This window comes from Rhopilema esculentum, chromosome 16, assembly GCF_057945365.1.
Source record: "Rhopilema esculentum isolate cy_ngs chromosome 16, ASM5794536v1, whole genome shotgun sequence".
Classification (NCBI taxonomy): domain Eukaryota; kingdom Metazoa; phylum Cnidaria; class Scyphozoa; order Rhizostomeae; family Rhizostomatidae; genus Rhopilema; species Rhopilema esculentum.
The window spans coordinates 2,854,953-2,881,274 of record NC_142830.1 but is presented as its reverse complement, the minus strand read 5'-3'; the positions used below and the strand labels follow the sequence as shown (position 1 = coordinate 2,881,274).

General features: G+C 35.7%; 2 protein-coding genes across 4 annotated transcripts; both read right to left on the bottom strand.

The window, feature by feature from the left end:
* Positions 1-5,743: 5,743 nt before the first annotated feature.
* LOC135682769 (uncharacterized) lies at positions 5,744-13,576 on the bottom strand. Of its 3 annotated transcripts, none has more exons than XM_065197796.2 (7): positions 11,619-13,576; positions 10,355-10,460; positions 8,508-8,641; positions 7,952-8,036; positions 7,551-7,633; positions 7,183-7,309; positions 5,744-6,498 (listed from the first exon to the last, which is right to left on the bottom strand). In XM_065197796.2, the coding sequence occupies exons 1-7, from the start codon at positions 11,780-11,782 to the stop codon at positions 6,436-6,438; spliced, it is 762 nt and encodes a 253-aa protein (XP_065053868.2). In that variant the 5' UTR covers positions 11,783-13,576; the 3' UTR covers positions 5,744-6,435. The 3 variants fall into 3 exon arrangements, with proteins under 3 accessions (XP_065053868.2, XP_088969387.1, XP_088969388.1); XM_089113261.1 differs by lacking the exon at positions 5,744-6,498 and adding an exon at positions 6,986-7,067; XM_089113262.1 differs by lacking the exons at positions 5,744-6,498; positions 7,183-7,309 and adding an exon at positions 6,989-7,067.
* Positions 13,577-13,720: 144 nt separating this feature from the next.
* Positions 13,721-25,699, bottom strand: LOC135682767 (uncharacterized). The gene is made up of 10 exons (XM_065197793.2): positions 25,518-25,699; positions 22,979-23,130; positions 21,823-21,888; positions 19,958-20,012; positions 19,421-19,519; positions 18,619-18,751; positions 18,030-18,191; positions 17,524-17,669; positions 14,797-15,051; positions 13,721-14,100 (listed from the first exon to the last, which is right to left on the bottom strand). The coding sequence occupies exons 1-10, from the start codon at positions 25,668-25,670 to the stop codon at positions 13,765-13,767; spliced, it is 1,557 nt and encodes a 518-aa protein (XP_065053865.2). The 5' UTR covers positions 25,671-25,699; the 3' UTR covers positions 13,721-13,764.
* Between the last annotated feature and the right edge of the window lie 623 nt (positions 25,700-26,322).

The window sequence follows — 26,322 nt, the reverse complement described above, 5'->3', positions numbered from 1 at the left end:
GCAATTTTCCTAAGGCTATAGCCTTGCTTTTTTTCCAGAAAAGCGAGTTCAATTGAAATGCCCCCTAAGCTCCCAAATAATCTAAAAAGACGATTAAAATGCATTTAATGGTCTTTCTTATTAGAATTCAGTAGCAATTATCCCATAAGTGATGGAGGTTTTGGACGAGTTTTTTTGCGATTTTCCTAAGGCTATAGCCTTGCTTTTTTTCTGGAAAAGCGAGTTCAATTGAAATGACCCCTAAGCTCCCAAATAATCTATTAAAACGATTAAAATGCATTTGATGGTCTTTCTTATTAGAATTCAGCAGCAATTCTTTCAAAAGTGATAGAGGTTTTGGACCAGTTTTTTTGCCATTTTCCTAAGGCTATAGCCTTGCTTTTTTTCCAGAAAAGCGAGTTCAATTCAAATGCCCCCTAAGCTCCTAAATAATCTAAAAAGACGATTAAAATGCATTTGATGGTCTTTCTTATTAGAATTCAGTAGCAATTATCCCATAAGTGATGGAGGTTTTGGACGAGTTTTTTTGCGATTTTCCTAAGGCTATAGCCTTGCTTTTTTTCTGGAAAAGCGAGTTCAATTGAAATGACCCCTAAGCTCCCAAATAATCTAATAAAACGATTAAAATGCATTTGATGGTCTTTCTTATTAGAATTCAGCAGCAATTCTTTCAAAAGTGATAGAGGTTTTGGACGAGTTTTTTTGCAATTTTCCTAAGGCTATAGCCTTGCTTTTTTTCCAGAAAAGCGAGTTCAATTGAAATGCCCCCTAAGCTCCCAAATAATCTAATAAAACGATTAAAATGCATTTTATGGTCTTTCTTATTAGAATTGAGCAGCAATTCTTTCAAAAGTGATAGAGGTTTTGGACGAGTTTTTTTGCAATTTTCCTAAGGCTATAGCCTTGCTTTCTTTTCCAGAAAAGCGAGTTCAATTCAAATGACCCCTAAGCTCCCAAATAATCTAAAAAAACGATTAAAATGCATTTGATGGTCTTTCTTATTAGAATTCAGCAGCAATTCTTTCAAAAGTGATAGAGGTTTTGGACCAGTTTTTTTGCCATTTTCCTAAGGCTATAGCCTTGCTTTTTTTCCAGAAAAGCGAGTTCAATTCAAATGCCCCCTAAGCTCCCAAATAATCTAAAAAGACGATTAAAATGCATTTCATGGTCTTCTATATTAGAATTCAGCAGCAATTCTTTCAAAAGTGATAGAGCTTTTGGACGAGTTTTTTTGCGATTTTCCTAAGGCTATAGCCTTGCTTTTTTTCCAGAAAAGCGAGTTCAATTGAAATGACCCCTAAGCTCCCAAATAATCTAAAAAGACGATTAAAATGCATTTTATTGTCTTTCTTATTAGAATTCAGCAGCTATTATTTCAAAAGTGATAGAGGTTTTGGACGAGATTTTTTGCAAATTTCCTAAGGCTATAACCTTGCTTTTTTTCCAGAAAAGCGAGTTCAATTGAAATGACCCCTAAGCTCCCAAATAATCTAAAAAACGATTAAAATGCATTTGATGGTCTTTCTTATTAGAATTCAGCAGCAAGTCTTTCAAAAGTGTTAGAGATTTTGGACGAGTTTTTTTGCAATTTTCCTAAGGCTATAGCCTTGCTTTTTTTCCAGAAAAGCGAGTTCAATTGAAATGCCCCCTAAGCTCCCAAATAATCTAAAAAGACGATTAAAATGCATTTTATGGTCTTTCTTATTAGAATTCAGTAGCAATTATCCCATAAGTGATGGAGGTTTTGGACGAGTTTTTTTGCGATTTTCCTAAGGCTATAGCCTTGCTTTTTTTCTGGAAAAGCGAGTTCAATTGAAATGACCCCTAAGCTCCCAAATAATCTAATAAAACGATTAAAATGCATTTGATGGTCTTTCTTATTAGAATTCAGCAGCAATTCTTTCAAAAGTGATAGAGGTTTTGGACGAGTTTTTTTGCAATTTTCCTAAGGCTATAGCCTTGCTTTTTTTCCAGAAAAGCGAGTTCAATTGAAATGACCCCTAAGCTCCCAAATAATCTAATAAAACGATTAAAATGCATTTGATGGTCTTTCTTATTAGAATTCAGCAGCTATTATTTCAAAAGTGATAGAGGTTTTGGACCAGTTTTTTTGCCATTTTCCTAAGGCTATAGCCTTGCTTTTTTTCCAGAAAAGCGAGTTTAATTGAAATGCCCCCTAAGCTCCCAAATAATCTAATAAAACGATTAAAATGCATTTTATGGTCTTTCTTATTAGAATTGAGCAGCAATTTCCAAAAGTGATAGAGGTTTTGGACCAGTTTTTTTGCCATTTTCCTAAGGCTATAGCCTTGCTTTTTTTCTGGAAAAGCGAGTTCAATTGAAATGACCCCTAAGCTCCCAAATAATCTAATAAAACGATTAAAATGCATTTGATGGTCTTTCTTATTAGAATTCAGCAGCAATTCTTTCAAAAGTGATAGAGGTTTTGGACGAGTTTTTTTGCAATTTTCCTAAGGCTATAGCCTTGCTTTTTTTCCAGAAAAGCGAGTTCAATTCAAATGACCCCTAAGCTCCCAAATAATCTAAAAAGACGATTAAAATGCATTTTATGGTCTTTCTTATTAGAATTCAGCAGCAAGTCTTTCAAAAGTGTTAGAGATTTTGGACGAGTTTTTTTGCAATTTTCCTAAGGCTATAGCCTTGCTTTTTTTCCAGAAAAGTGAGTTCAATTCAAATGCCCCCTAAGCTCCCAAATAATCTAAAAAACGATTAAAATGCATTTGATGGTCTTTCTTATTAGAATTCAGCAGCAATTCTTTCAAAAGTGATAGAGGTTTTGGACGAGTTTTTTTGCAATTTTCCTAAGGCTATAGCCTTGCTTTTTTTCCAGAAAAGCGAGTTCAATTGAAATGACCCCTAAGCTCCCAAATAATCTAAAAAGACGATTAAAATGCATTTTATGGTCTTTCTTATTCAAATTCAGCAGCTATTTCCAAAAGTGATAGAGGTTTTGGACCAGTTTTTTTGCCATTTTCCTAAGGCTATAGCCTTGCTTTTTTTCAAGAAATGCGAGTTCAATTGAAATGACCCCTAAGCTCCCAAATAATCTAAAAAGACGATTAAAATGCATTTTATGGTCTTTCTTATTAGAATTCAGCAGCAATTCTTTCAAAAGTGATAGAGGTTTTGGACGAGTTTTTTTGCAATTTTCCTAAGGCTATAGCCTTGCTTTTTTTCCAGAAAAGCGAGTTCAATTCAAATGCCCCCTAAGCTCCCAAATAATCTAAAAAACGATTAAAATGCATTTAATGGTCTTTCTTATTAGAATTCAGCATCAATTCTTTCAAAAGTGATAGTGGTTTTGGACGAGTTTTTTTGCAATTTCCTGAGGCTATAGCCTTGCTTTTTTTCCAGAAAAGCGAGTTCAATTGAAATGACCTCTAAGCTCCCAAATAATCTAATAAAACGATTAAAATGCATTTTATGGTCTTTCTTATTAGAATTCAGCAGCAATTCTTTCAAAAGTGATAGAGGTTTTGGACGAGTTGTTTTGCAATTTTGCTAAGGCTATAGCCTTGCTTTTTTCCAGAAAAGCGAGTTCAATTGAAATGACCCCTAAGCTCCCAAATAATCTAAAAAAACGATTAAAATGCATTTGATGGTCTTTTTTATTAGAATTCAGCAGCAATTCTTTCAAAAGTGATAGAGGTTTTGGACGAGTTTTTTTGCAAATTTCCTAAGGCTATAACCTTGCTTTTTTTCCAGAAAAGCGAGTTCAATTGAAATGACCCCTAAGCTCCCAAATAATCTAAAAAGAAGATTAAAATGCATTTTATGGTCTTTCTTATTAAAATTCAGCAGCTATTTCCAAAAGTGATAGAGGTTTTGGACGAGTTTTTTTGCCATTTTCCTAAGGCTATAGCTTTGCTTTTTTTCCAGAAAAGCGAGTTCAATTCAAATGCCCCCTAAGCTCCCAAATATTCTAAAAAGACGATTAAAATGTATTTATTGGTTCCTTTAACAGAATAATCAAAAATTTACTTAGAAATAGTAAAGGTTATGGACAATTTTTTGGTGAGTTCATTAAGGCTATAGGTTTGCTAATTTACAATTAATGGAATGTAAATTGAAAGATCCGTGAATCCCTCTCTTGATTGAAACTTTCGGGCCTATCTTAAGAAAATACCTTAGGGTCATCTTTCGGATTGTTTGCATCCTGCGGTACTCCTGATTCAAGAATAGTGAAAACTAGCTGCTCTCAGTTAAGTAAAACAATAAAAATTTAAGCATATCAATTCATGGGTTTCCGAAAAAAAGCAAAGTCGAAAATCAGTAGTTTTGGAAGATTTATTACTGATAAGCTGCAATAATTCTAACAATTCATTTTCTATTTAGAATTGATTAAAAATGTAAAATTCTTACAAAGAAAGAAAAAAATGTTAATTAATGACCATAAATAATTTTTTTTGTGAATTCCGATATATTCATTTGATACAGTTTTAAAAAGAACTCAATTTAGCTATCCTTTGTTATCTTTTGAGAAAGGGCTATGTTTTATTTGTAAAAAAAGAATATCATATCTAAAAACAGCAGCTTTAAATAAAGGAAACAATCAGCCTTTCCAAAATGAATAATATTAAGTTTATCATTGCAAAATAAATCTTCATACCGATACCAAGCTTGGGGCTAGCAATAAACAAAAACTCCATGAGGCCTCATGATCAACATTGGCATCTTGTCGACAATTATTGCCGACAAAACAACCTTAAAAACTATAAAAGATGCTACAAATTGAATTCATTTTAGGTTCAAAACTTTGTTTAGATTGCGAAAATTGGAATCTCTAAGCGTTAACACCAACAATGAGCAAAACCTCCGATACTGTTTACATTTTTAGCGAGGAGCAGTTGAAGGATAACGGCTATTAAAGGGCAAAAGATACGGGCCGAGTCATGAAAATTCAAACAAATAAACTTTATCTATCCGTGTTGCCAATGTAAAAAGGTATTGCTGAAGAGCCGTAAACAATTACTACCCAAAAGAAATTTTGATGGCGAAATTATTGTGGAACTGTAGGCAGAATTAGCTGCAATTACATTATGAGCGAAGACGTCCACTGAGAAAGCCGGAGCACGAGGTGGCAACAATTTCTACGAACGGACCTTGAACGCTGTAATTCGTACTAACACCAGGTGAAATTGCGAAAACACCAAATCATTATCCAAAACAGCTTGAAAACATACCTGGTTTATCAGTAGAGGAACGCATAATTGGCGAGTCACCTTTTGATAATAAACGGCATACTTGTATTGAGGCTTCCAGAATCTTTAAGCTATTGGGTCAAGTAGCCAAAAAAATATTTTTCTTCAATTTGCTTTGCCAAGTTTATTCTATTTCAACTTGCAGACGCCATCTTGTTATACTTATACTGAGGCTTCGCCAAGCAAGGCGAGACCTTCGCCATGCCAAAACCTTGGTTACCCCTAGATTAATCAAGGGATTGAAAACGCAACGAAACATGCACCACACCCTAGTTTTACAAATCAATCCCCAGGAGGCTTAAAGCCTCCTTGTACTGCCTATTAACTAATAGAACAGATAAAAGAAAAACACGAGGAAGCGTGACAAAGTCATGGTCAGCTTTTGTGCCATTTTCCTAAGCATATAGGCTTGATATTTTCCCGAAAATCAAAAGACATTTAAAAAAACGGATAATCAAAATGTATTTTAAGATTCCTTTAATTAGAATTAAGTAGAAAAAGAAGAGAAGAAAAAGCAATGGTCGAATTTTGGGCAATTTTCTTTTGACTATAGGCTCACTGTTTTTACCAAAAATTAAAATGTTCATAAATCTCCATCAAGCTCTATACTGACATTTAGAATGTATATTCATTTTTCTGGCGATTTTCATAATGCTATAGGCTTTATGATAAATTGTTTGTAAAGTTTACTAACTCTCTAAACTGACATTGACAATTGATTTCAAGGTTCCTGCTATCGGAATAAGGTAGATAATTTTCGTGTAGAGTGCAAAGTTTTGTTCTTGTGTTTTGTCCGTTTATTAAGCCTGTTGGCTTGTTTATTAAAACGGTGTTAATTAAAATGCCCATAAAACCTTTTAACGCTATAAACAAGCATTCACAATGTTGTCTATTTATTTGTTCAAATAAGAGAGAATTCGATAAATAGCAATTACATTTTAGACAGAGACATAGGAAGCAATTGGGTTTAAGGAAGGCGGAGGGAGGGTACAAGGGTTTAAGGGCACTTTAACCACACCCTTTACCTTAAGAGCCACAACCATGGATGCAAAAGAAATTCTGATATAAGTAAGTACTATAATAATTAAGAGCATAACTTGAATAAATTCTTTATTTAAATATAATATCAAGAGGGCAACTTAAATAAAGTTACTTTCTTAACCACGTGCCCCTTATGCCCCCTGGTTCCAGCTAAAGATATGAACAATGATCTTCACAATTTTTCGTACTGACTCCCTTTGATTCTCATTTTTCCAGCAGTGAAAATCACACCATCCTAAAATTAAGATAACTTCAGCTATTTATCTTTGAATACTCGAGATTTGACAAAAATGGCAATAATTATGCAATATGACATTGGACATCGACATAAAATTAAGTGTTCAAGAAGATAAAGAAAGCCTATTCAACTTCCAATTTTTTTAAAAGTGCCTGAAATATAAAAAAAAATTCTGTATTTTAAACTATGAATTTCTATGCTATTTCTTCTCTAAAACATGGTTCTAGGACGATTGTTCTAAATGGTACCGGAATCTTAGTAAGCTTCTATTTGTTAAAAGATTTCTCGCACATGGTTTTACCTCAGGGAAATAAATGTATCTACTAGAAGAATTTAGATTCCGAATTTGAAGTTAAACAGTTAAGGAACCAAATGGTCATTTGCAGCATTGCAGTCAAATTTTTCGATTGACAGAAATATCACCCCTTTCTCTCTATGGTACTGGCCAATCGGAGCAGAGTTTCTAGAGGAGTCCTATGGTATTTATAGATAGTGTGGTCAAAACAGACCTAATTCTGGCTATGAAGCGAGTTTGCTAAAAAAGTTCTGTGTGCTGATTGGCAATACTGTAGGGAAAAAATAGCAGTGGTAAGAACTTTTAGTCAATCAAAGTTTTGACTGCTTTGAAGTTATTTTCCTACATCTTATATTAGTTTGTAAGCAACATTTTATTCCACTTACCTTGATCAATGATGGTAGGCCTATCCAAAATGTTTTATTTGGAAAGGAATCAGAGAGTGTTTTTTTTCTAGCAAATCTGTTCAACAATATTCCAAGGAAGACGTACAGGAAAACTGCCACTGAAAAACTGGTAAAAAAAATAAACGTCAGGCGAAGATGACAACATGGAGTATCAATAGCATCTTTAGTAGTCTTAAGTTTTAATGTTTTATCCTTGCATAAACAAAACTAGTTAAACCAGTCCGTGCAAATTCCAATGTAATAATTCTCATAAATGTCACAAAGACTAATTTTTTAACGGATAGCGCCAATTTGTCCCGATTACGCAATATTGGTGTAAAGCCGGATAGTGACAAGAAGAAACTTACAAAATGCAGAGATAAGTGCCAATGTGAATCCCGATGCTTGGAAGTGATTTCGGGCAGGCATGCTTGCTTGTCAATGTCGTTGTCTAGAAGCAAACAAAAGATACTGTGTAACCTATCACAGAACTTAGACGATGAAATATTATACAAGAAATTTTATGAATATTTTATGATCCCCTTAACAGGCTGAAACAGACGACTGCAATCTTCTGTGTACATTCCTAAATAGGTTGCCATCCAGAAAAACAGATTATCATGCGAGGGCTAGTATTATGTTGTGTAACATGAAATGTTTCCTTTAGAATGTAAAACAAAACAAGATTGTGCTGCGACTTATACAGCTAAAAGAACTCTTTTAAAAAATGCAGGTCCATTCACAAAATGAGGTAAAAAGTTTAACTTACAAAAACATTTTCGTACGTCTGCAAAAACTGTTCAATTTTTGGTTCTGTCGCACTGCCATTACACTTTAATCTGATAACCATCTGTCTTAATGCAAAATCAGAAAGAACGTTGAGAAATAATGTCGATACTGAATAGTCGTGGGTCCATTATGGATTAGGCCTAAATTTCAGCGGCTAACAGCATCACTGCGATTACGGATATGCCAAGAAATATCATTGTCAATGAAGATCGGAGCAAAAATAGCGCAGTTAGGCGGATATCGGAGCAAGACAGGTACGGTTAGGCGGTTACCGGAGCAAAAAAGCTGTGGCTAGGTAGATGTCTGACCTCCTATCAATGATCCACCGGATACTAAACATAACTCTTCTTGAGCAAATATGAAATGAATAAAGGAGTTAAAAGATTGGAAGAATGACCAGAAGATATACGTATAAACTGCTAAGAGAAAAGTGCAGTTTCAAGGTCGCCAGAAAAGCAAAACATCGGACTTTAAGTGACTAAGTAGATGCAAAGTCTCATATGGCATATGTATTTGTTAAAGTGATATGCAAATACCTTCGTTTGTCATCGAGTTTGCTACCAGTATATGTGAATGTGTACATCTTAATTCTTTTATCGTAATTCACTTTAGGGTTGCTTGAGTACGCAATAGCCACTGGATCTCCTCCAAAGCGACCACCTTGACATCCCTGGAATTTCAAAAAACAGGCTTAAGGAATTAATAGGCTCGAAAACTGTCTAAAACAATGTTTGGTCAAATCACTTACCATCCTTTTCATCAATCAGGGTGCAAACTGCCTTCTTGCAAATGGAACCGGTTTGTGGATTTATTTCCATTCTGGTAGAGAGAGAGAATTCCTCGGGCACAGATTTGGCCAAAGTACTTTAAATCTTTTAAAGGTGATTTGGTTTTCAAATCAATGGCATAGGAGACAAAGGCAGGGGGCAACGGTGAGTTGAGAGAGGGGAAAATTGGGATCCACACACTATATAACACCAGAAAATGCCATTTTTTCACAGAGATCCTTCTATCTGAGTCTGGAAACGTTTATTAGATGTTTCTTAGTTTTTAATGTATGCGAGCTTCGTGTCTCTTGCGATCCAAAAACATCAAGCTAAAGATCCAAATTGCACAAAAGTATTGTTAGACAATGGAAGGGTGCTAAAAAGTTTCCGAGTTTCGATCAAAATGTGAGATAATGATCGATTTTGCGCCTCCAGAAAGTCAACTGATGCCTAACTTTGCGAGCATTGAGCCTTTTGCAGCCAGCCGCACTGAGTAATTTGTAATATCATTTGAGGCAAAAGTGCAAGATGGCAAAAGGAAAAACCTACAAAATGCAAAAGATTTGCGGTTATCGTACTAATGACTTTACGTTAACTGCGGCTTGACACGATACTGGCGCCAATCTTCTTATAAAATAATATGCGCCAAAAATTAGATTAGACAAAGTCTACTTTTATAACAGAGGCATGTTTCGAAGTTTATTGTTTTGAGGAAAGAGAATATCATTTTTAGGCAAGACCAACAAATCGGCAAATAATGCTGTAAAAAATGATCGTTAATTTAAAAACTGCAAGCTGATATTGATCGCTCAGAATTCTGATTATGATTTCTGATAATGAAAAATTTTTATTATGATTTCATAATAAAAAAAGTTGATTAAAAATCAAGTAACTTTTTATGGCCAGGATCCCTAGATTAAATGTCCCTTGACGCGAGTACTGCAGGTCAAGGGCAAAGAATGGGCATGGAGTATGCAAGAGTTCTACTAGAGCAGGCAAAGTTCAAGTTTTGAATTAACAATTTTATATTCAGCAAAGCCATTAATGTCATGTATGGCTGTGCCTTCGTACTATTTGCACGTGTAAATTGGTCAACGTGCACAGGCCCACCAAAAGGGGGAAGGGGGCAGATTGCCTTTTGCCCTGAGCTGAGAGGGTGTTCAACAAGATAAAAAGATATATGAAGGGCCGCCGAGAAGGGAGGCAAGGGAGGCAAATTACCCCAGGGCCTCGAGGTCTAGCTAGGAGCTTTATGAGGTAATGAATTCTACTATAAGAATTGAATAACGCAAATGTAACAAAAATAGTAAAGCACTTTGAGCTTTTGCAAGAAAATGACTGCAAAAAATATTCTGGAATGTATTTTTAGGAACTCTAAAGGGCGTGGTCGCAAAAATTTTCGCCTGGCTCGCAGGGGGCCCAATCTTTTATCTGGGCTTCCTCTCCGCGGCCCTGAATATACGTACTGTTGATAATTCTACAGTACTTTAAGGTCCAATGCCCAGCCTTTGTAGGCGCTGCCATCTTTATTCAATTTACGGAAATTTCAAGGCTCAGGGTAGCAAATAACATTGGCAAAGAGAATAAAAAGTATCTCACGAAAGATAAGCTCTTACCAATACATTGACACATTCACCAGCAATTTCTGGTTTTGTAAATGTCGTACAAGGATTGTAATCGTAAAGATATGTTTGCCCAAGTCTATCTTTCACATTTAAAAATCTGAAATGCAACAAAATGTTACAAAAACTAATCAAGCTTCCATAATTATGAAAATCTACAACGTGCAGAAATCGTAAGTAAAGCTAACTCAGTTTGTTGTAGCTTGAAGTGACTATAATGAACTCCATTTAGACATTTCATAATGTTAGTTAAAAGTATTAACTGGTAATTGTAACACCGACTAGAAACCATTTTTGGCAAAAGCATAGCAGATTTCTTCTTTGATTTGTGGTACACACAGTGGCATACTCTGGGCTGGGTACCAGAGCCTCGGTGAGTCCAAGGGGTAAGGACGGGGGGGGGGGGGAAATTTCACGGGAGAGAAAATGTTACAGTAGCGTGACAAAAGACAGAGGCTTCTGGAAAACCCCAGTGGCCCCAGACAAAAATTATCAAAAATCGGGGGCCCACATTTAGGATCTTTGTATATCAACTATTTCATTTGAGGAAAGTTGGGAAGAAACGAAATTGTACTGCATGTGAAAAATCGAACTTTGCATGTGAAAAATCGGCTGATTTTCATACTTTATTGAATTGTGGATATGGGGCTCAATGGTTGGGGGTGGGGTGTCTCAGTGTTTACATATTCAAAGCTATTTTTCCAAGAATTCAATCAAACTCTATTGGATGTGATACAGCACGTGAAAGAACTGAGTGCTGCCAATAGATAACTCTTGGCCTGGTTGGCAGATTTTAGAATAAAGACAAGAAAGAGCCTGTGCTAACTAGGCTATATCTCAGCAAAATTTTGACGCATTCAGCTGTTTTTGTACATTTAAAGTATTTGTTGGTGCTCTCCTGCGATTTTTGGCGCACTCTATTGTAAACTCTAGAAAAGGGATACGAATCGGCAGACTCAAGACGTCAAAATTCCCAAGCAGATGTCACGAGCTTGGAGCAGCAAAGAGTGCAACTCGGAAATAATCGCCAAAAACCTTTTTTCTTTACAGTTAATAGAGCACTAAAAAGAAAGAAACTGAATGGTCATCCCCTCCTCTAATATGAATTTTTGTTCCAATGACACTGTATCTAAGGAAATTATAAGGGTTACAGGCCCCCGCAGCCCCCAAATGCTGCACCCTTACTTGGTCTACTGTTCTTCCTTGGTTTAAGATCTAACTAGCGAATATGATGCTTGGAAAACTCAAATTGACTCACCTTGCAGAGTTTGCGCTGTTAATAGGCCATAAGCTTATTTCTCTGTTGTCCTTAAGTGTACAAGTACACTGGTCTTTAGGATCACAAGTATCTTGTGCTTTTATGTAACTGAACAGAAACACGAACAGTACTAAGTTAGATACAACAGCCACCATAGCCACCATCTTCCTTAAAACACTAGCTTCCTAATACTAGATCATGTGACTTGTACATGGCAGAAAACTGATCCCCATACAATTCTGTTCTGTTTAGTAGGAAGTTACTTTTAGTTTCACGTGACTTCAACGAATGGGATTTTGAACCGCTTTTCTGCAGTTCAAAAGGAAAGTCCTTCTACCCGACATATTTGCTCTGTGACCGAGTACATAATAACATGCATTTTTGGAGAGGCACAGATAAACAGAGCGCTAAATTTTTTCCCTTTGCCAGCAACCCAGCAAGTACCTTGCTCACATTACCGTGTATTAGAGAGGGCAATACACGGTACCTTGCTCACAACTACCAAGTTTCCAACAAAATAAAACTCCCGCATCCCAGTGTTTTCATTTCTAGGTATTCTGAATATCACTCTTCTACAACCCAAATCTAACGACGGGATTTATTGGGGCAAGATATTTTATCTTCGAAAGGTGACTCGCTTCAATAAACAACCCTCTTCTCTGCTTGTTTGAGTTTAAAGTCCATTACCAAGCATCGATAGTCAACAAAAAGCCGAAATCTTTTAACTAGAAACATATAGAATGGCCCTACGGAAACCAATAATATATTCTTCTAAATATCCTTTCAAAAAAATTCGTAAGAAAAAAGGGTTAGAAAAAAGTTCGAGAAAAATAATCGAGTCATGCCCCTTTCAAGACGGCTTTTATGGGCCTTTCCCCTCCACGGTGTCGCCAAAGATGCAACGAAGAACCAAAAGGTGCCCAGCCCTGCAGATAACGGGGTGCGGGACGGATAAAGTATTCAGGCCTGGCTCCAAAAACAAGCTACAGGGTTTACAACCTAAACTCGGTACTCAAAACTCGCTCCACTTACATGTCGAAGGACTTTTGTGGTCTTTGATGGAGGTCAGGTTCAGTGCAGTATAAACACAGCCTCAACGAGAGTAGCATTAACTTGGCTATTTAGCAGATGATTTAAGAACTGGTCTAACTCGAATGGATAAGAAGAAGCTGAATTTAAAATACCAAAAATATAGCCTAGGTCACTGATAAACGGGAGACTGGTTTTACTTTCTCACCTATAACAGCAAAAAATAGAGGATTTCTTTGATAAGCAACCCACCAACTCTGAAGGAAAGCAGTTTGGGAGTTTCTAAATATACCCTGATGGCACATCTCAAAATTGTGATAGGGTAAGTTAATAGGGTAATAGGCTAAGATAGATAGGACATGATGAGGTTAAGTACATTTGACAGCAGCGAAATAGATACCCTTTTGGCTTTTTGAGTTCTAGCTACAGTATCGAGCCCTCGAATTGGTTTACATTTTAGCAGTTCCACTCTAAACGGTTGATATGAGGATAAAACAGAATGCCAAATTTTTTTCCATATTAGCCCTTTCTCGGGTTTTAATGCTGTGTTTGTAGATTTAGCGGAGTTATTTACTGAACACATACATTTTATGAAAGCAGAACCTATGAAAGTTTTGGTCATCAGTTAGGATTTTGATTTCTAGAAAAATCAACTGCAATTAACAATTTTGTTTTTTATTAAGAAATAAAAAATTGGGTGAGTTTAATTAAAGAATTTATTCAAAGATATCGTATTTGAGTTATATTAATTAAGTTTTTATGCAAAAATTGTTTGCATTAAGGATGTTCTTAATTTAATTTTCAATTTTAGGGATTGATCATACAGAGGCTTTTTAAAAAAAATATCATTTTGTTAATAAAATTCAAAAGTTAAGTAGAACGTGAAATTAGGATTACCAGCATTAAGGAATGAGCAGTGATGGGCATGCAGCTTCAAAGGTGTGTTTTTGAGGAATTTGTAAAGTAGCATTCCTATATCACACCCGTAACTTCACGTAATAACGAATTTGTCAGTCATCAAAGGTAAATTTGGCAAGGGGAGTTAATTGTTTGTACACAAAAATGAGCACTCCTTCAATTAGAAACATTTTGATGCCCATGAATGTTAAATTCTAAATCAAAAATTACAAAAAATAAACCCTTCGTTTATTTTCTTGTCTTGATCATCAGCAACAGTACCGAAAACTTTATTTCCAGTTTTTGTCATGACAAAAGACTCAATTTTTATGGCATTATCTGCAACAAGCTTGAAAAAATTGCTTTTGGAAGAAGCATTATAGACAAAAACTCTCTGTGACAAGGTAACAGGACCGGACAAGGGCTCACCATCTACACGGGTGAGAAGCAAGCTATCTCCAGCAATGGAACCGCTCATGGCCACTTTGGTATTCTCTTTGGTTGTAGCTGTTAAACTAACTTGCGGCTGAACGCCTTCTGAATGCACCCATGTTAGCTGCAAGAAAATTAAATTTTATATTTGCAACGAGACAGATTGCTTTTAAGATGCCTGAGAGGAATAGGACAATCATTTCTAGTAAAATTTCCTTTCTCATAAGTGTTTAGCAGGAAAAAAGTGAAGAGATATAACTGCTCGGGAACTTCTCTTCAGTATGCCTTTGTGAGTTCTCCTTCACTTCAAAGTACTTGTAAGTTTTACATTATCTATGGCAAATAGTGGCAAACAGGATGAGCAACCAATTGCATCTAATAAGTTGCAATCATCCATAACGTAAAGGGGGTTCCCAACATGCTTTGTAGTGAGAAATAAATTTTGACATGTTTTCTATAAATCAATAAAGCCCCCTCTAAAATCAGCCCCTCACTTTAGCATCGAGTTTTGAATTGACTTTTCTCTCCAATAAGCTTCTCTACGATACTGCCAAACTATAAACATACAATTGATTGAACTTCTGTACAATGGTCTTTGCACTAGAATTTTTATGTTATTTCGTATGATCACATTTAAGTGCTTTGTTATCCAATCATTTCTATCCAGTTTTTGGGCCACAACTCTTTCAGCATATATTTAAACTTATTAAGAGAGCAAAAAAGTCCCCCCCTCTTTACCCTAAAAAGATCAAGCTTTGAATAATAGCCACCAGGAATCATATCAGATAACAAAGTAATTATTAATCAATTGTGGATATACCTCTATTCCCTCCTGCTTCAAAATTTCCATTGCGTTTATCAAGTTAGAATCCTGATTAACTTTTTGCAGATATCCATACGCAACACCCGCATTTATAAGTCCCTTAGTATCTCCCATATTTTTGCCAGTCACTTCAATTTCAAGTTTGGTGCACCCCTTCACAAGACATCGCAGTAACGTTGCCATTTTTCTCCCAAGTTCCATCCAGCATTTGTAATCCGATTTTCCCATATTCATCAAAAAAGGTGCGTTGACCTAAAAACAAATGGCAAAATTGGCATTGCATTAGGCAAAGCAGGTAATGATAACACTACACAACCAATAATTATTCCCAGGTCTTATTTGTGAACTAGATGTTTTGTCAAAAAATTCCAGTTTTTATACTTTTATCTATTTTGCAAGTTGCCGCTAAAAATGTGTCAATTCTGACACGAGATCATTGTGTAATCGTTCAACTTTTGTTCGTTATCCTATGTCTAAAATCTGAGCCATGTCAAGCGAATGAACGACAGCAGTTTGTTGCAAAAAGTCCGGTGTTCTGTTCCATCTTGATTTTTTGTATTTTAAAAAATTGGTGGTTTAGGTTCAAAGAATTGTTACTTTTTACGCGACGGTTTCCCTTCGAATCAGAAAAGTGAAAAATGCTGAAAAAATAAAACGGCTGGGATAACTCTTTTTAGTCTTAGAACGGAAAGCAACACGAAGAAAGATATACAAGTCTTCAACGCCTTCTTCAACGCTTTCCCTACTTGTTTGATTGTTTCGTCCGACCCCCAAAACTGAGAGTACCACGAAATGAATTATTCATTTATTTTACAAAGCAAAACTCATTACAGACGATGCTATAGTTTACTTTTTAATGATGTTCAACAGAGAATCACTTTAAGTAACGTTGATTTCAAATCTCAAGTCTTCATCGCTTATTTCACGAAAGCATTGCTCCAAAAGTTTAAGAAATTCAGAGCTTCTGAGGCACACCCACAATCTCTGCCAAAAGTCCCTGGAACACCCCGTTGCTTAGTGTTACTTAAAAAAACGAATCGTTTCAAGTGAAAAAATGACAACGCACCTCCTGGTTTTATAATAATACATCATAACTATCTGAAATGAATCTCTTGGCCTACATTGAATCTTTTTATTTTGCATAAAACAAAATAATTCGGAGGGGAGGGGCAGAGCTGCAAAACGTATCGGAACCTGGGAACTAGATTACCAGAAAAACTTATGGCTTGGAAGAAAATTTTCATAAAAACCTAATAAAAAACAGCTGTTTTTGCATCAACAAAACTTTTTCCTTGACTTTTTCACAATAGATCAAAAGTTTATACAAATGTGAGCTTAACCTACGCAGGTTGTAGAATGCATTAAATAAAGAAGTTTCGAAACCTTTATAAAAACTATTACTCCTTTGTCAAATATAACAAAAAAAATGTATAACTTGGAAGAAAAATTCAGTTACTTTGTCCAGGACCATTAAAACAGATAAAGCTGCAGACCTGAAGTAGGCAATATATGTGTTTTGAAAAGTGCTGTTTTAGTTGCCTTATATCGGGCTATGCTTTTGGATCTTAAAGATCAAAAGTTATGAAAATTGCAAGTATACTAGGTTTTCTGTCTGCTAGCAATACAATACTTGACTTGAGTCTTGATTGAGTTTTTGGCAGACTTATAAAAGTAAGTTCTTGGCAGACTTGGCAAAGTTATTGATTGGTTTCGAATTACATCCTCGTGCTCTTTCCTCGTGTTGAATTACATCCTCGTGGTCATATTTGTCCTTTGAATGTTGAGATGTCACCATTTATTGATGTAAAATATCATGTTGTAAAGTATCAAATGAAAGGCTGAAAAAGCTGGCTGATAAGTATAAACAGGTAACAAAATTTATCTCCCCTAAAGCTAGCATCTATCACCTTTCCCAAACACCAGGTAATTGCTGAGAGCAACAGTTTTGTTGAAGTTTCTGCCAGTAAACAAACATATCGCCATTTGATCCCCAAATTTAATTTACCTTTTTCGCATAATCAATCTTTGCCAAAGACAAAAAAGATGCAATAAAGAACCAAATTACGAAAACTTTATTGGTAATTTTCTCTAGACGCAATAAATTAGAAGCCCTTGCGTAAAAATCTGTGCGTACTATCGGTAGAGCTGAAGTACACAATGTTTTCACCTCACCTCAGAAAAATGTTTGTCCTGTTTCGCAGGTTTTCAGAAAGTATTTACTTTTTTGCAGTTTAAGGAAAATATTTTTGCAGCTCTGGGGAGGGGGATGCAGCAGTGAAAAACCTTTTGGTGGTATAAAACTCTGAAGAGTGTCAGACGATAAGCTTTAGTTTACTCAAATGTTTGCTTCTTGCAAAGCCATTTACAACAGTAAATGCGTAGAGTACCAAGACTTTAGCAGGCATTCTAGGTATGTAATATTTGAAATAAACTAATTGAAAATAAGATCGTAATGCCATTTTGATGAAAAATAGTTACGAAAGGAAATTAGAGGTCTTGAAAAAATTGCAAGATGAACCTGACCATGCTTGGTATACGATTCCTTCAGACTTCAAACATTTGGAGTTCACATGTGCATCATTTCTCAATCAGTTAAAGTTTTACAAATATCCTCACTGAATTAATGCCTTGCATATGAAAGAGACATGAAGATGTACACCTGAAAACTTTTTGAAAGTTCATATTCAAGGGTACCCAGTTAGATATAAAACAAACAGTAATTACCAAACCAATGATTGGCATCCCATTCATAGCATCGACTATCTGCTGGGCAATCTCCATGGCAACCCTCTTCTGTGCTTCTACGGTACTTGCCCCCAAATGAGGGGTGCAGACAACTTTGGGGTGCATAACAAGCTTTGCACTGATTCCTGTTTGTTAAATAATACGAGGTTAGTTTGAATTGATATCAAAGCAGATTTAGCAAAGTTTATATAATGCACATATGAAATTTGTCTTCTTCGAGCTTTGTTTAATGTTTGAAATGCTGAGAAATCTGAAGAAAGCACAAATTGATGACAAAGCAAAAAAAATAAATGATTCGAAAGGAATGGAAAAGATTACTTTCGGTAGGCTGCATGTGACAAATTGATACTGGGGTGAGCGTCGAACAGAGTTAACTTATTAGCAATCGCACACGTGACAATATCAGAATATGACCTCTTCTTTACCATACAGAGAAGATTGGGAAGCAACCTTGTTTTCAAGTACTGCAAACACTGTCCACTTACCAGAAGGAGGCTCTGAAACAAAAACATCTAGGGCAGCCCCGGCGACTTTGCCCGAGTCTAATGCCTCTATTAAGTCTCCTTCGTCAATCAATCCACCACGGGCAACGTTTATAACTCTGACTCCATCTTTGCAAAGATTGAAGGTCTTTTGAGAAAGCAAACCTGCAATGGTGAAAATGATTTTTTGATGTTAAAGTTACTTTGAGACCAAAAATATCTTTCTTAATCTAATCTTTTTTTCGAAATCGATTGCTGCTACGAAAATGCTGTCAAATTTCAGATGGTTTTGATAAAAAACGTCGAACCATCAAAGCATTTTCTGCTTGAAATATACAAAACGCTGTTTCCAGAAGTGCGGACAATCAAAAACCGATTACGCATCAGATGATTTGTCTGCAAAACAGAACAGTCTTAGAAATCACCTGAAAAACAGGCTTTTTATCGCAGCTACTTGGAGATATCATCTCAACACAACATAGCAGGAAACATAAGAAAGCAAAAAGTGCAGCTCTTTGTGAATTCCATAACACAGTAAGTGATAAGGATGGTTATTAGACGACAAACTACAAAAGACACCACAGAATTTAACCTCGCAGATGTGGCAGCAATGGAGTGTGAACTGTGATGAAATCAGCAATGGGCCAAATCTGTTCCAATGAATGATAGCCTATGCCAAACGATGCAGCTTCTTCTGGTGTGACGATGGGATCAAAGCCAATTATCTACAAGAAAAATAAAAAATGGTTCTTTGTTCACTGTAAAGCAACAGGAGAATTCCAATACTAAAGTACAGAAACGCTCAAAAATGCAAAACACGATTCATTCTCTAGAAACTACAATAAAATATAGTTAATTGTGATACTATTATGATATATTAAGGCTGGAAATGATGCACATTTATGTAAGTTCCTTATGTGGAGTTAATGGTTTTACAGTTTGACCAAACATGGAGCAGCTAGTTGATCACGTTAACGTCTGCTTATAAGTCGATGAAATAAACTAATTAAACCTGATAAATGAGTGAAAAAATACATTCTTAGGAATACACTTTCAATTTTACAATTTCATTTCGATTGTTATCACAAGAGAAAAGTTAAAGATTAAGAATTATCTGAAGCCTTAAGGAAATAGGTGCCAAATCGCAATTTGTCATCGAAAAAGAGGTCCAGGATAGTTAGTGATCACAGATAAAGAAGAATAACCAAAATCAAATTGTCTGGTCTCAAATTCTTTTATTACACTTACTATTTAAAGTAGTTATGAGTTTTACATAGTCAACTAATTTAGCCAAAGTTTGCATATATTTTGTAAATATATCCAGTGAAAATTGTTGATAGCAAAACCTAGACATGATAAGGCAGACGTCAAGAATGAAAAAGAGGTTTTCCAACCTTCATTCCAAAAGAACTCATTCTTGTAGCAACCTCTCTTCCAATCCTTCCAAGGCCTATAATGGCCAGCGTTTTACCATTTAGCTCACAACCCATAAGCTGCACAAAGAAGTCATTTGAACAATCAAAAAAGTTCACAAGGAAGAAACATCAACTGCATGAAAAATCAACAATTGAATAATTCATAAAATTCTATATAACGAGAAAAGCAATCAGAAGAGCACATTTAACACTAATCGTGAAAACGACAGCTATTTTCTTAAGTACACTCTAAGTAGAAATGAAATTTGACTAAATATATAACTTTTATTGGTGGCTACGCTTTTAGAAATACATTTATCATAGCATAGCACAATTCAGTATAGCATACTTGACGTAACAAAGCGTTGAAGTCTTGAACCGTTGATGAAGATGTGTGTTTTCAAAACACAAGGCAAAATATAATACTTAGTCGTACTGTTCTTAATTAACAAAACAGAATTGTTTCTCTTTTTCTGTTTTTCAGGAAAATGGAGCAAAAATTGTATTCAATCAAACCTTTGATCGTTCCCATTTGCCTTCTCGCATTGTGGCATGGCCTTGTCCAATATTCCTGGTGAAATCAAAGACATCAAATAGCAGTGTGGAGCAAAACAGTTTGGCACATATACAGTGGGATTGTGTAATACAGCATTCACCAGGAATTAAGAATATAAGTATATATAAACATTTATTGATTTAATGCTTAGGTATGTAAAAAGAGACTTCCTGATATGCCACTCAGAAATTTGCTTATCAGTCAATCGATTACGTTCTTTATCTATAAACTGAGAATTCTAGTTTTTGTGCTAGGAACATTTTTACTTCAAACAATGGAAAAAATCCAGATGTTTACAGTGAGTTTGTGTATTACCATGGAAAGACTGAAACAAGACTACAAAACGACAACAAGACTACCAAAGTCTCTGCCGTGTTTTCTTTGATTGACATAAATGATCTTTAATGATCTTTGCACTATTTCCTATCAATCTTTGTTTCAACTTAATCACGGCGACATTTTGATAGCGCAGGAAACTCACTTCAAGTTGCAAAGAACTTGTTATCAGTGATCTATGCTCCATATGGATCCGCTCACTCAATTCTGTTCAAATATATGATCGGATCAAATACATGAAACTGGTCCTTGTGTACCTTCTGGCTTAACTCGATACACCTAGGGATGGCGACAAATCAAGGGCGGATTGTTGCTCGTTCTATATGGAACTACTTATCAAGCTTTTGATTTGCCATAAACAACTATACATTTCCAAGAAAAGATTCCCCGCATATGTGCTACTATCTGTTAGCTTAATTTTAGATTTACAACTTGATAACATTTTTGATCTCCCTTCTTTTTCACGATGGACCACCTAATAGTTTCTTTGGATATATTAACTTAAAAACGCGCACGAGCCTCAAGCACAGCGTTTAAAGATGGATTTTTTAAAAACAGCAAACTCTTCACCTAGGATCATTCATTTCCGCAGTAAATAACAGAATTAAGATTCGCGCGAACAGCTGCTATTATGTGCGTCATTAGTCACGCGCGTTGATTCCTGAGAGTGAAAGCCCCGCCGTAGTATTGAGATAAGCAGACTTATATTCAACCCTTATCCTTCTGTCGCTTCGGTTCTAATGAAACATTCAGCTTGCTGTTGCAATTTTTATGATTTTGCAATTAGCAGAAAATCTTGAAAGAACGAAGCGCAATTTCTCATATCTGAATACAAAGCATCTTTAAGTTCCTGAGAAAGTTCAATAAAGACTAAAATTCACACTGGATAAAATAGCATATAGTTACATGTTCCAATAAGTGCTTATTTCATTTTGACTTCTGAAGAGAGCTAAGCAGGGTTGGGAAAAAATTAAGGGGCTTTAAAGAAACAAGGTTGGCACATTAATTCTTCCATGAAAGTCTAAACTCAAACATCTCTTTGAGAACGACATAACATTGTGAATATAAGCCATGGAGTTTCATTTTAAATATTTTCTGCTGTTGGCGTGTGTCATGATTTTTGCAATGAAAACTTGTGTCGTGGATCGAAAAAGATTGAAAAACACTGGTGAAATCATCTCTTTGCTGAAGTAGCACATAACTTCTGATTACTGACTTCTTGATTTTCAAATTTTAAATGCACTGCAGAATCTATTATTAAAATGTTACTGACAGGGCATAGTGCTTTTAAAATCACTTAAAATCAATAACATAATTTCATAGCAATTTGAACCTCTTTAAGTTGAAAAGAATGACTTGGCTTCAGCTTACTTGAATTCTGATCTATGTTACCTGATTGCATTATCCAAAAAAACAAAAATAGGTACTTCAAAGATATATGCCATTGTGTAAAATATGAAATATAAAAATGCTTGCTAGAAAAGAATACCTTGCCATCGCAGCAATCAATGCACATGTATGTTCTGCAGCACTCAACGTGTTTCCACCTGGTGTGCTAGCAGGAGAAAAAAGGCACATTGTAGCCATGTCATAAAGGGTTTCATACAAAAAAGACAGAAAGTAGGTGTCTGTTTATAAGTTACAATGTAACCCATTTGCCTTGTATAAGACACACCTTTTGTTTGAGGGTGTGTCTTATACATAGAAACATTGACTTTCAAATCATATAGCTTTTAAGATAAAAACATTAGTTTATAAACCAAATATTACAGCATTTGGAGCATCTGCTTTCTTAATTAAAAAATTGGACTTTTTAAATGTAACAATTGATCATGAGACAACAAAAAAGACCACGAAACCACCAGCGAGATCTCAGTCCTAATCTGGATCCCTTTACTTTTGCTCTTTGTAAACAGGGTAAATTCTCATTTGACAGAACAGCTGCATTCATTGAAATAGAAAATAATGCGTATCCTATCTTGCGGGTCTTAAACATAGAGTCATATAAAACACCTTGGCACATCAAAATTAAGAAGACAGGAAAAAATTTTGAAACAACAAAGCAAAGATTCAAGGGTTGTTAAAACAGGAGGGCAATTTGACAGAAGTGCCCAAAGTCAAAGCAAACTGATCTTGGAAAACATGCTATGTTTCCAGACAGATGCAGGTACTGGTGGCTGTTGATGTTATTTGAAAGACTGTTAAGATCTTTTTGGTGAAGCAGATGATCAAGAAGAACTTCATGGATTTTAAACCTATTGTATCTACTAGATAATTGTAAATGTTTTGGTAAGACAATGGATTTGAAAATCTTTCCATCCTGTATCTGGTTTCTTTAAGTATTCTTGGATTTGTTCTATTTTGTTCACTGAAATGTACATCCCTTGCAAGTACATAGAAAAAGAGGTGCCCCCTAGACCTCAAGGCTCTGGGGCAATTGGCCCCCACACCCCCTTGATGGCCTTGAACAGATATGTACTTTTTATTTTGGAAAAATCTAAAAGCACCATTATTCTAGAATTTTAAACAAATAGATGTCATAAAAGAAGATGCAAGATTTGATATACTTACAAGTTTGATTTCCTTATAACTTGGACAAATATTACTAAAAAAATTTAAAAATCTAAGTCAACCTATATACATACTTCATAACAAATATTCCTCTTTTTGTGGCAGCATTAACATCTATATTATCAACTCCTGTCCCTGCTCTACCAATGATTTTCAAATTCTTTCCAGCCTCAATGAGATCCTCTGTAACTTTGGTAGCTGATCTGACTATCAGGCAGTCATAATCCTGGTGACAGAAAGTATAAACAGAACTAGATAACTTTTATAAGATCTAACAGCTATTTTGCAAAGTACCATGCTTAACAATATAATCTAATAATAATGAGAATCATAGGCAATTGGATTCATCTGGAAAACTACATCAAGTGGTATCAAAACTGGAACAAAAGGACTTAGTTAAGGTAAAGACAACTTTTTCTGTCTTTTGCTTGAGCATTGTCATGAGAAACAGGGCAGTCTAGCTTTAGCTTGAATTTAGATAATTTGTCTATAAAACAAGGAAAGATCAAGCAAATTTTAAATGTCCAACAAGTTACACGGGCCTAGAGCACTAAAGATTTGGAAATGGTTATCATATTGCAAAAATCAGATACAATGAAATCAATTTTAACCTAATCATCTGGTTGGCTGGAAAATTTGTAAAATGCATGTGGAAGTTGTCCCATACAATATGGGGGAGGGGGTGGGGTTTTGCCCCCCCCCCCAGTTTTTTCAAAAGTTTCTATTAAAAATTCAATGTTTTCTTTCGAAGCTGTCCAATCGTTTTATGTCTTTGTTAGGGCTGCTCTCTTTATTGCATTTATTTAAAGGCATTGAGTCATGGTAAATAGGCTTTCTCTATAGGGGGTCATTTGGTTTCGGCCTGATCGCTGCTGTTTCATGTGATATTGGCATCTGTTGTTGACAACTTGCTATTGATGGAAACTGTTATGTTAGTCAGTACAAGGTGAGTTCATGTGACCACTTCAAGGTCAACCCATAGCATCGCAGTCATGGAAATCATGACTCAGCGGATTTTGGCACTTAGGGTATACCCAGTCTATTTATCATGACTCAATGCCTTTAACAAACTAAGGGCCCCAATGAGCGTATTGGTTTGTAACCGAGGTGGACATTTATGAAATTTTGATCCTTTCTAACAAGTTACCAAGTAAAAACCAAGAGTTAACAAGAGTTCTGTAGTTACCAAGCAAAACTAATTCTTGACAATCATTGAAATTCTATATTTGCTGTATATTATCACGAAGATCCACCTTCTTGCGGTGGGGTGCGCAGGGTCAGCCCAATACTATCCCAGTATACCTTGGCAATCTACTATTGCTTATCGAGATTGTATGACTTGAAATTCTGTGTAACAGAATAATTTGCTTGATCTCATGGAGGTTGGATATAAGACATAACTACTATGGAAAATTTTACCAATCAATCTCACAAAGCTATTAGACTTTTGTTTTTTAGAAGTTTAGTTCTTCTGTTGAAAACCATGATCATGATGCATTATTGTTAAACAGATAAAACTCAGTGGAGTAACAGAACAAAGTTACTTTTAGTCAAATAACAAACAGTCCCGAACCTTTAGGGGCCCCCAGCAACAATTTTTCCTAGGGGATACAGCTGCTCCTTACACCACTAATAAAACTATTTGGCATAATGATAACAGCCTTGATAGAGCTGTACCAAGGACATACTTATCTACGGGGAGCTAAGAACTGGTGCCTTGTAGCTAGCTAATTTTGAGCCACCACCCCACTGCTTTACATTCTACTAGTTCCCAAAGTAATAGCTAGTGTTGGCTCCTATAACTGAAAGTTTGGCCCCGGTTAGCCCCCCCCCCCAGATTCTTAAGGCTAGAATCGCCACTGTTAGATACATTCCTTTGTATTGATTCTTTGTTTCTTTGTTTTGAGTCTTTGATTTGTATTGCCTGATTTATATCAAAAAGAGAAGGTTCAAAACTCGCAGCAGCAAGAAAATTATCATTTTGCCACTTTTGTAATATTGCCTCTTCACAAAATTTTTTGCAGGATTGTCAATTTTCAGGAAAACGGAGGGAGATTAGGTGAAGGAGAAATGCTTAATTTGGGATATAATCTTTGCCCATTAGATAAATTGACATCTTCAGAGTTATTTTACTATCCATTATTATCTTCCTGCTAAACTAGCCTAGGGAAGCCTGGCCCTCGAGCGCGGCTGAATTGTGGATGGGTGCCAGAGGGCATTATTCATTAATTAGCCCCTCGTCTTCTGATGTTTGTTGGATTTGCTGGCAAACTCGGTGGAAAGTTTCTAACAAATAGGCCTGTATTATAACCTACCTATTTCTCGTACACATTCGGTAAAATTTTCCGGGAAATGCGTCTGTTTGGTCTAAAAAGTCGCCCTAAGCCAGTGTCAATATACCTATTACTAAAGAGGCACATACCGATGAAGATGAAGATAAGTATGAGAGCGCTACTCCTACCAATTAAAATTGACATGTGGCAATAAATAGTTTGGTTGATGCTACAGGTCACAATTTGTTAGAATAATTATCACAAAAATGTGAAATTTGCCAACAACATTGGGTTGCCTGAGGAAATTTTTGTTTGCCAGAGAATAGGATGGAAAACATACCTTAACAACTTGTAAAATTTCATCTTTTGGCATTCCTGGCTTCAGGGTAACCTCCACTCCATTTTTCTCCAAAATGGCTTTACAGGACTGATCAATTTTATCGGTAATCAATACCCTTCTGAAGTTTGAAAGAGCCGCCATTTTTGTCCACATGGCAAGTCCACAGCGTTCACCTTGGATCCCTGTAGTGCGCCGCATTTCATATGATGCAATCATCAAAATATAAATGTTGTCGAGTTTGAAAATAAGGTTTCAGTATCTACGCTGAGCAAATCCTCGTCTTTAAGGCATTTTGTACTTCGCCTTTTTCTTTCATATCATTGTCTCCTCTTTCGTCACATATCTCTTCTTTTAGCATACGACTTAGATTTCCTTAAAAATAACTTTTTCTTGTAGGAAGTTGACCGTTGTATATTAGTTTTAAAATTGTCGGCACAGCTAATTTAATACCTGATTGTAACTTAAACGAATCCTATCTCGCGATTAAAAATCGGCTGCTACCTTTTCATATACGTTTTACATTAGCATCACGTCTTTAGATTACAAAAATTGAATATACAAACTTAGAAATAGTGATCGCGATGTGAGAAGGGATTCCTCGCGAAGACACAAGAGGTTTTCAAAGTCCTAGGCAGTCCAATGTATGTGTGAAACAATGTATTCGCTTTGAAATTATTATTTACACAACTTTCATTTTTATTTTATTTTATCAGTGCAGTTTGTTATTTGTCTTTTTGTCAGAAAAGAGGCACAGCCATGCCCTCACACTTCCACAGTCCGTTCAAGAATGGAGTTCCTAAGAATG

Bases quoted from the DNA above. Each gene is read 5' to 3' on its own strand.
- LOC135682769 (XM_065197796.2), bottom strand. From the start codon at position 11,782: ATGGTGGCTATGGTGGCTGTTGTATCTAACTTAGTACTGTTCGTGTTT. The intron at 8,642-10,354 runs GTAAGAGCTTAT...TTGAAATTCCAG, and splicing joins GTGAATGTGTCAATGTATTG to GGATGTCAAGGTGGTCGCTT. The intron at 7,634-7,951 runs GTAAGTTAAACT...GTTTGCTTCTAG, and splicing joins AGACGTACGAAAATGTTTTT to ACAACGACATTGACAAGCAA.
- LOC135682767 (XM_065197793.2), bottom strand. From the start codon at position 25,670: ATGTGGACAAAAATGGCGGCTCTTTCAAACTTCAGAAGGGTATTGATT. The intron at 20,013-21,822 runs GTATTCTTTTCT...TGATTTCACCAG, and splicing joins TTGATTGCTGCGATGGCAAG to GAATATTGGACAAGGCCATG. The intron at 17,670-18,029 runs GTAAGTGGACAG...TTTAACAAACAG, and splicing joins TGTTTCAGAGCCTCCTTCTG to GAATCAGTGCAAAGCTTGTT.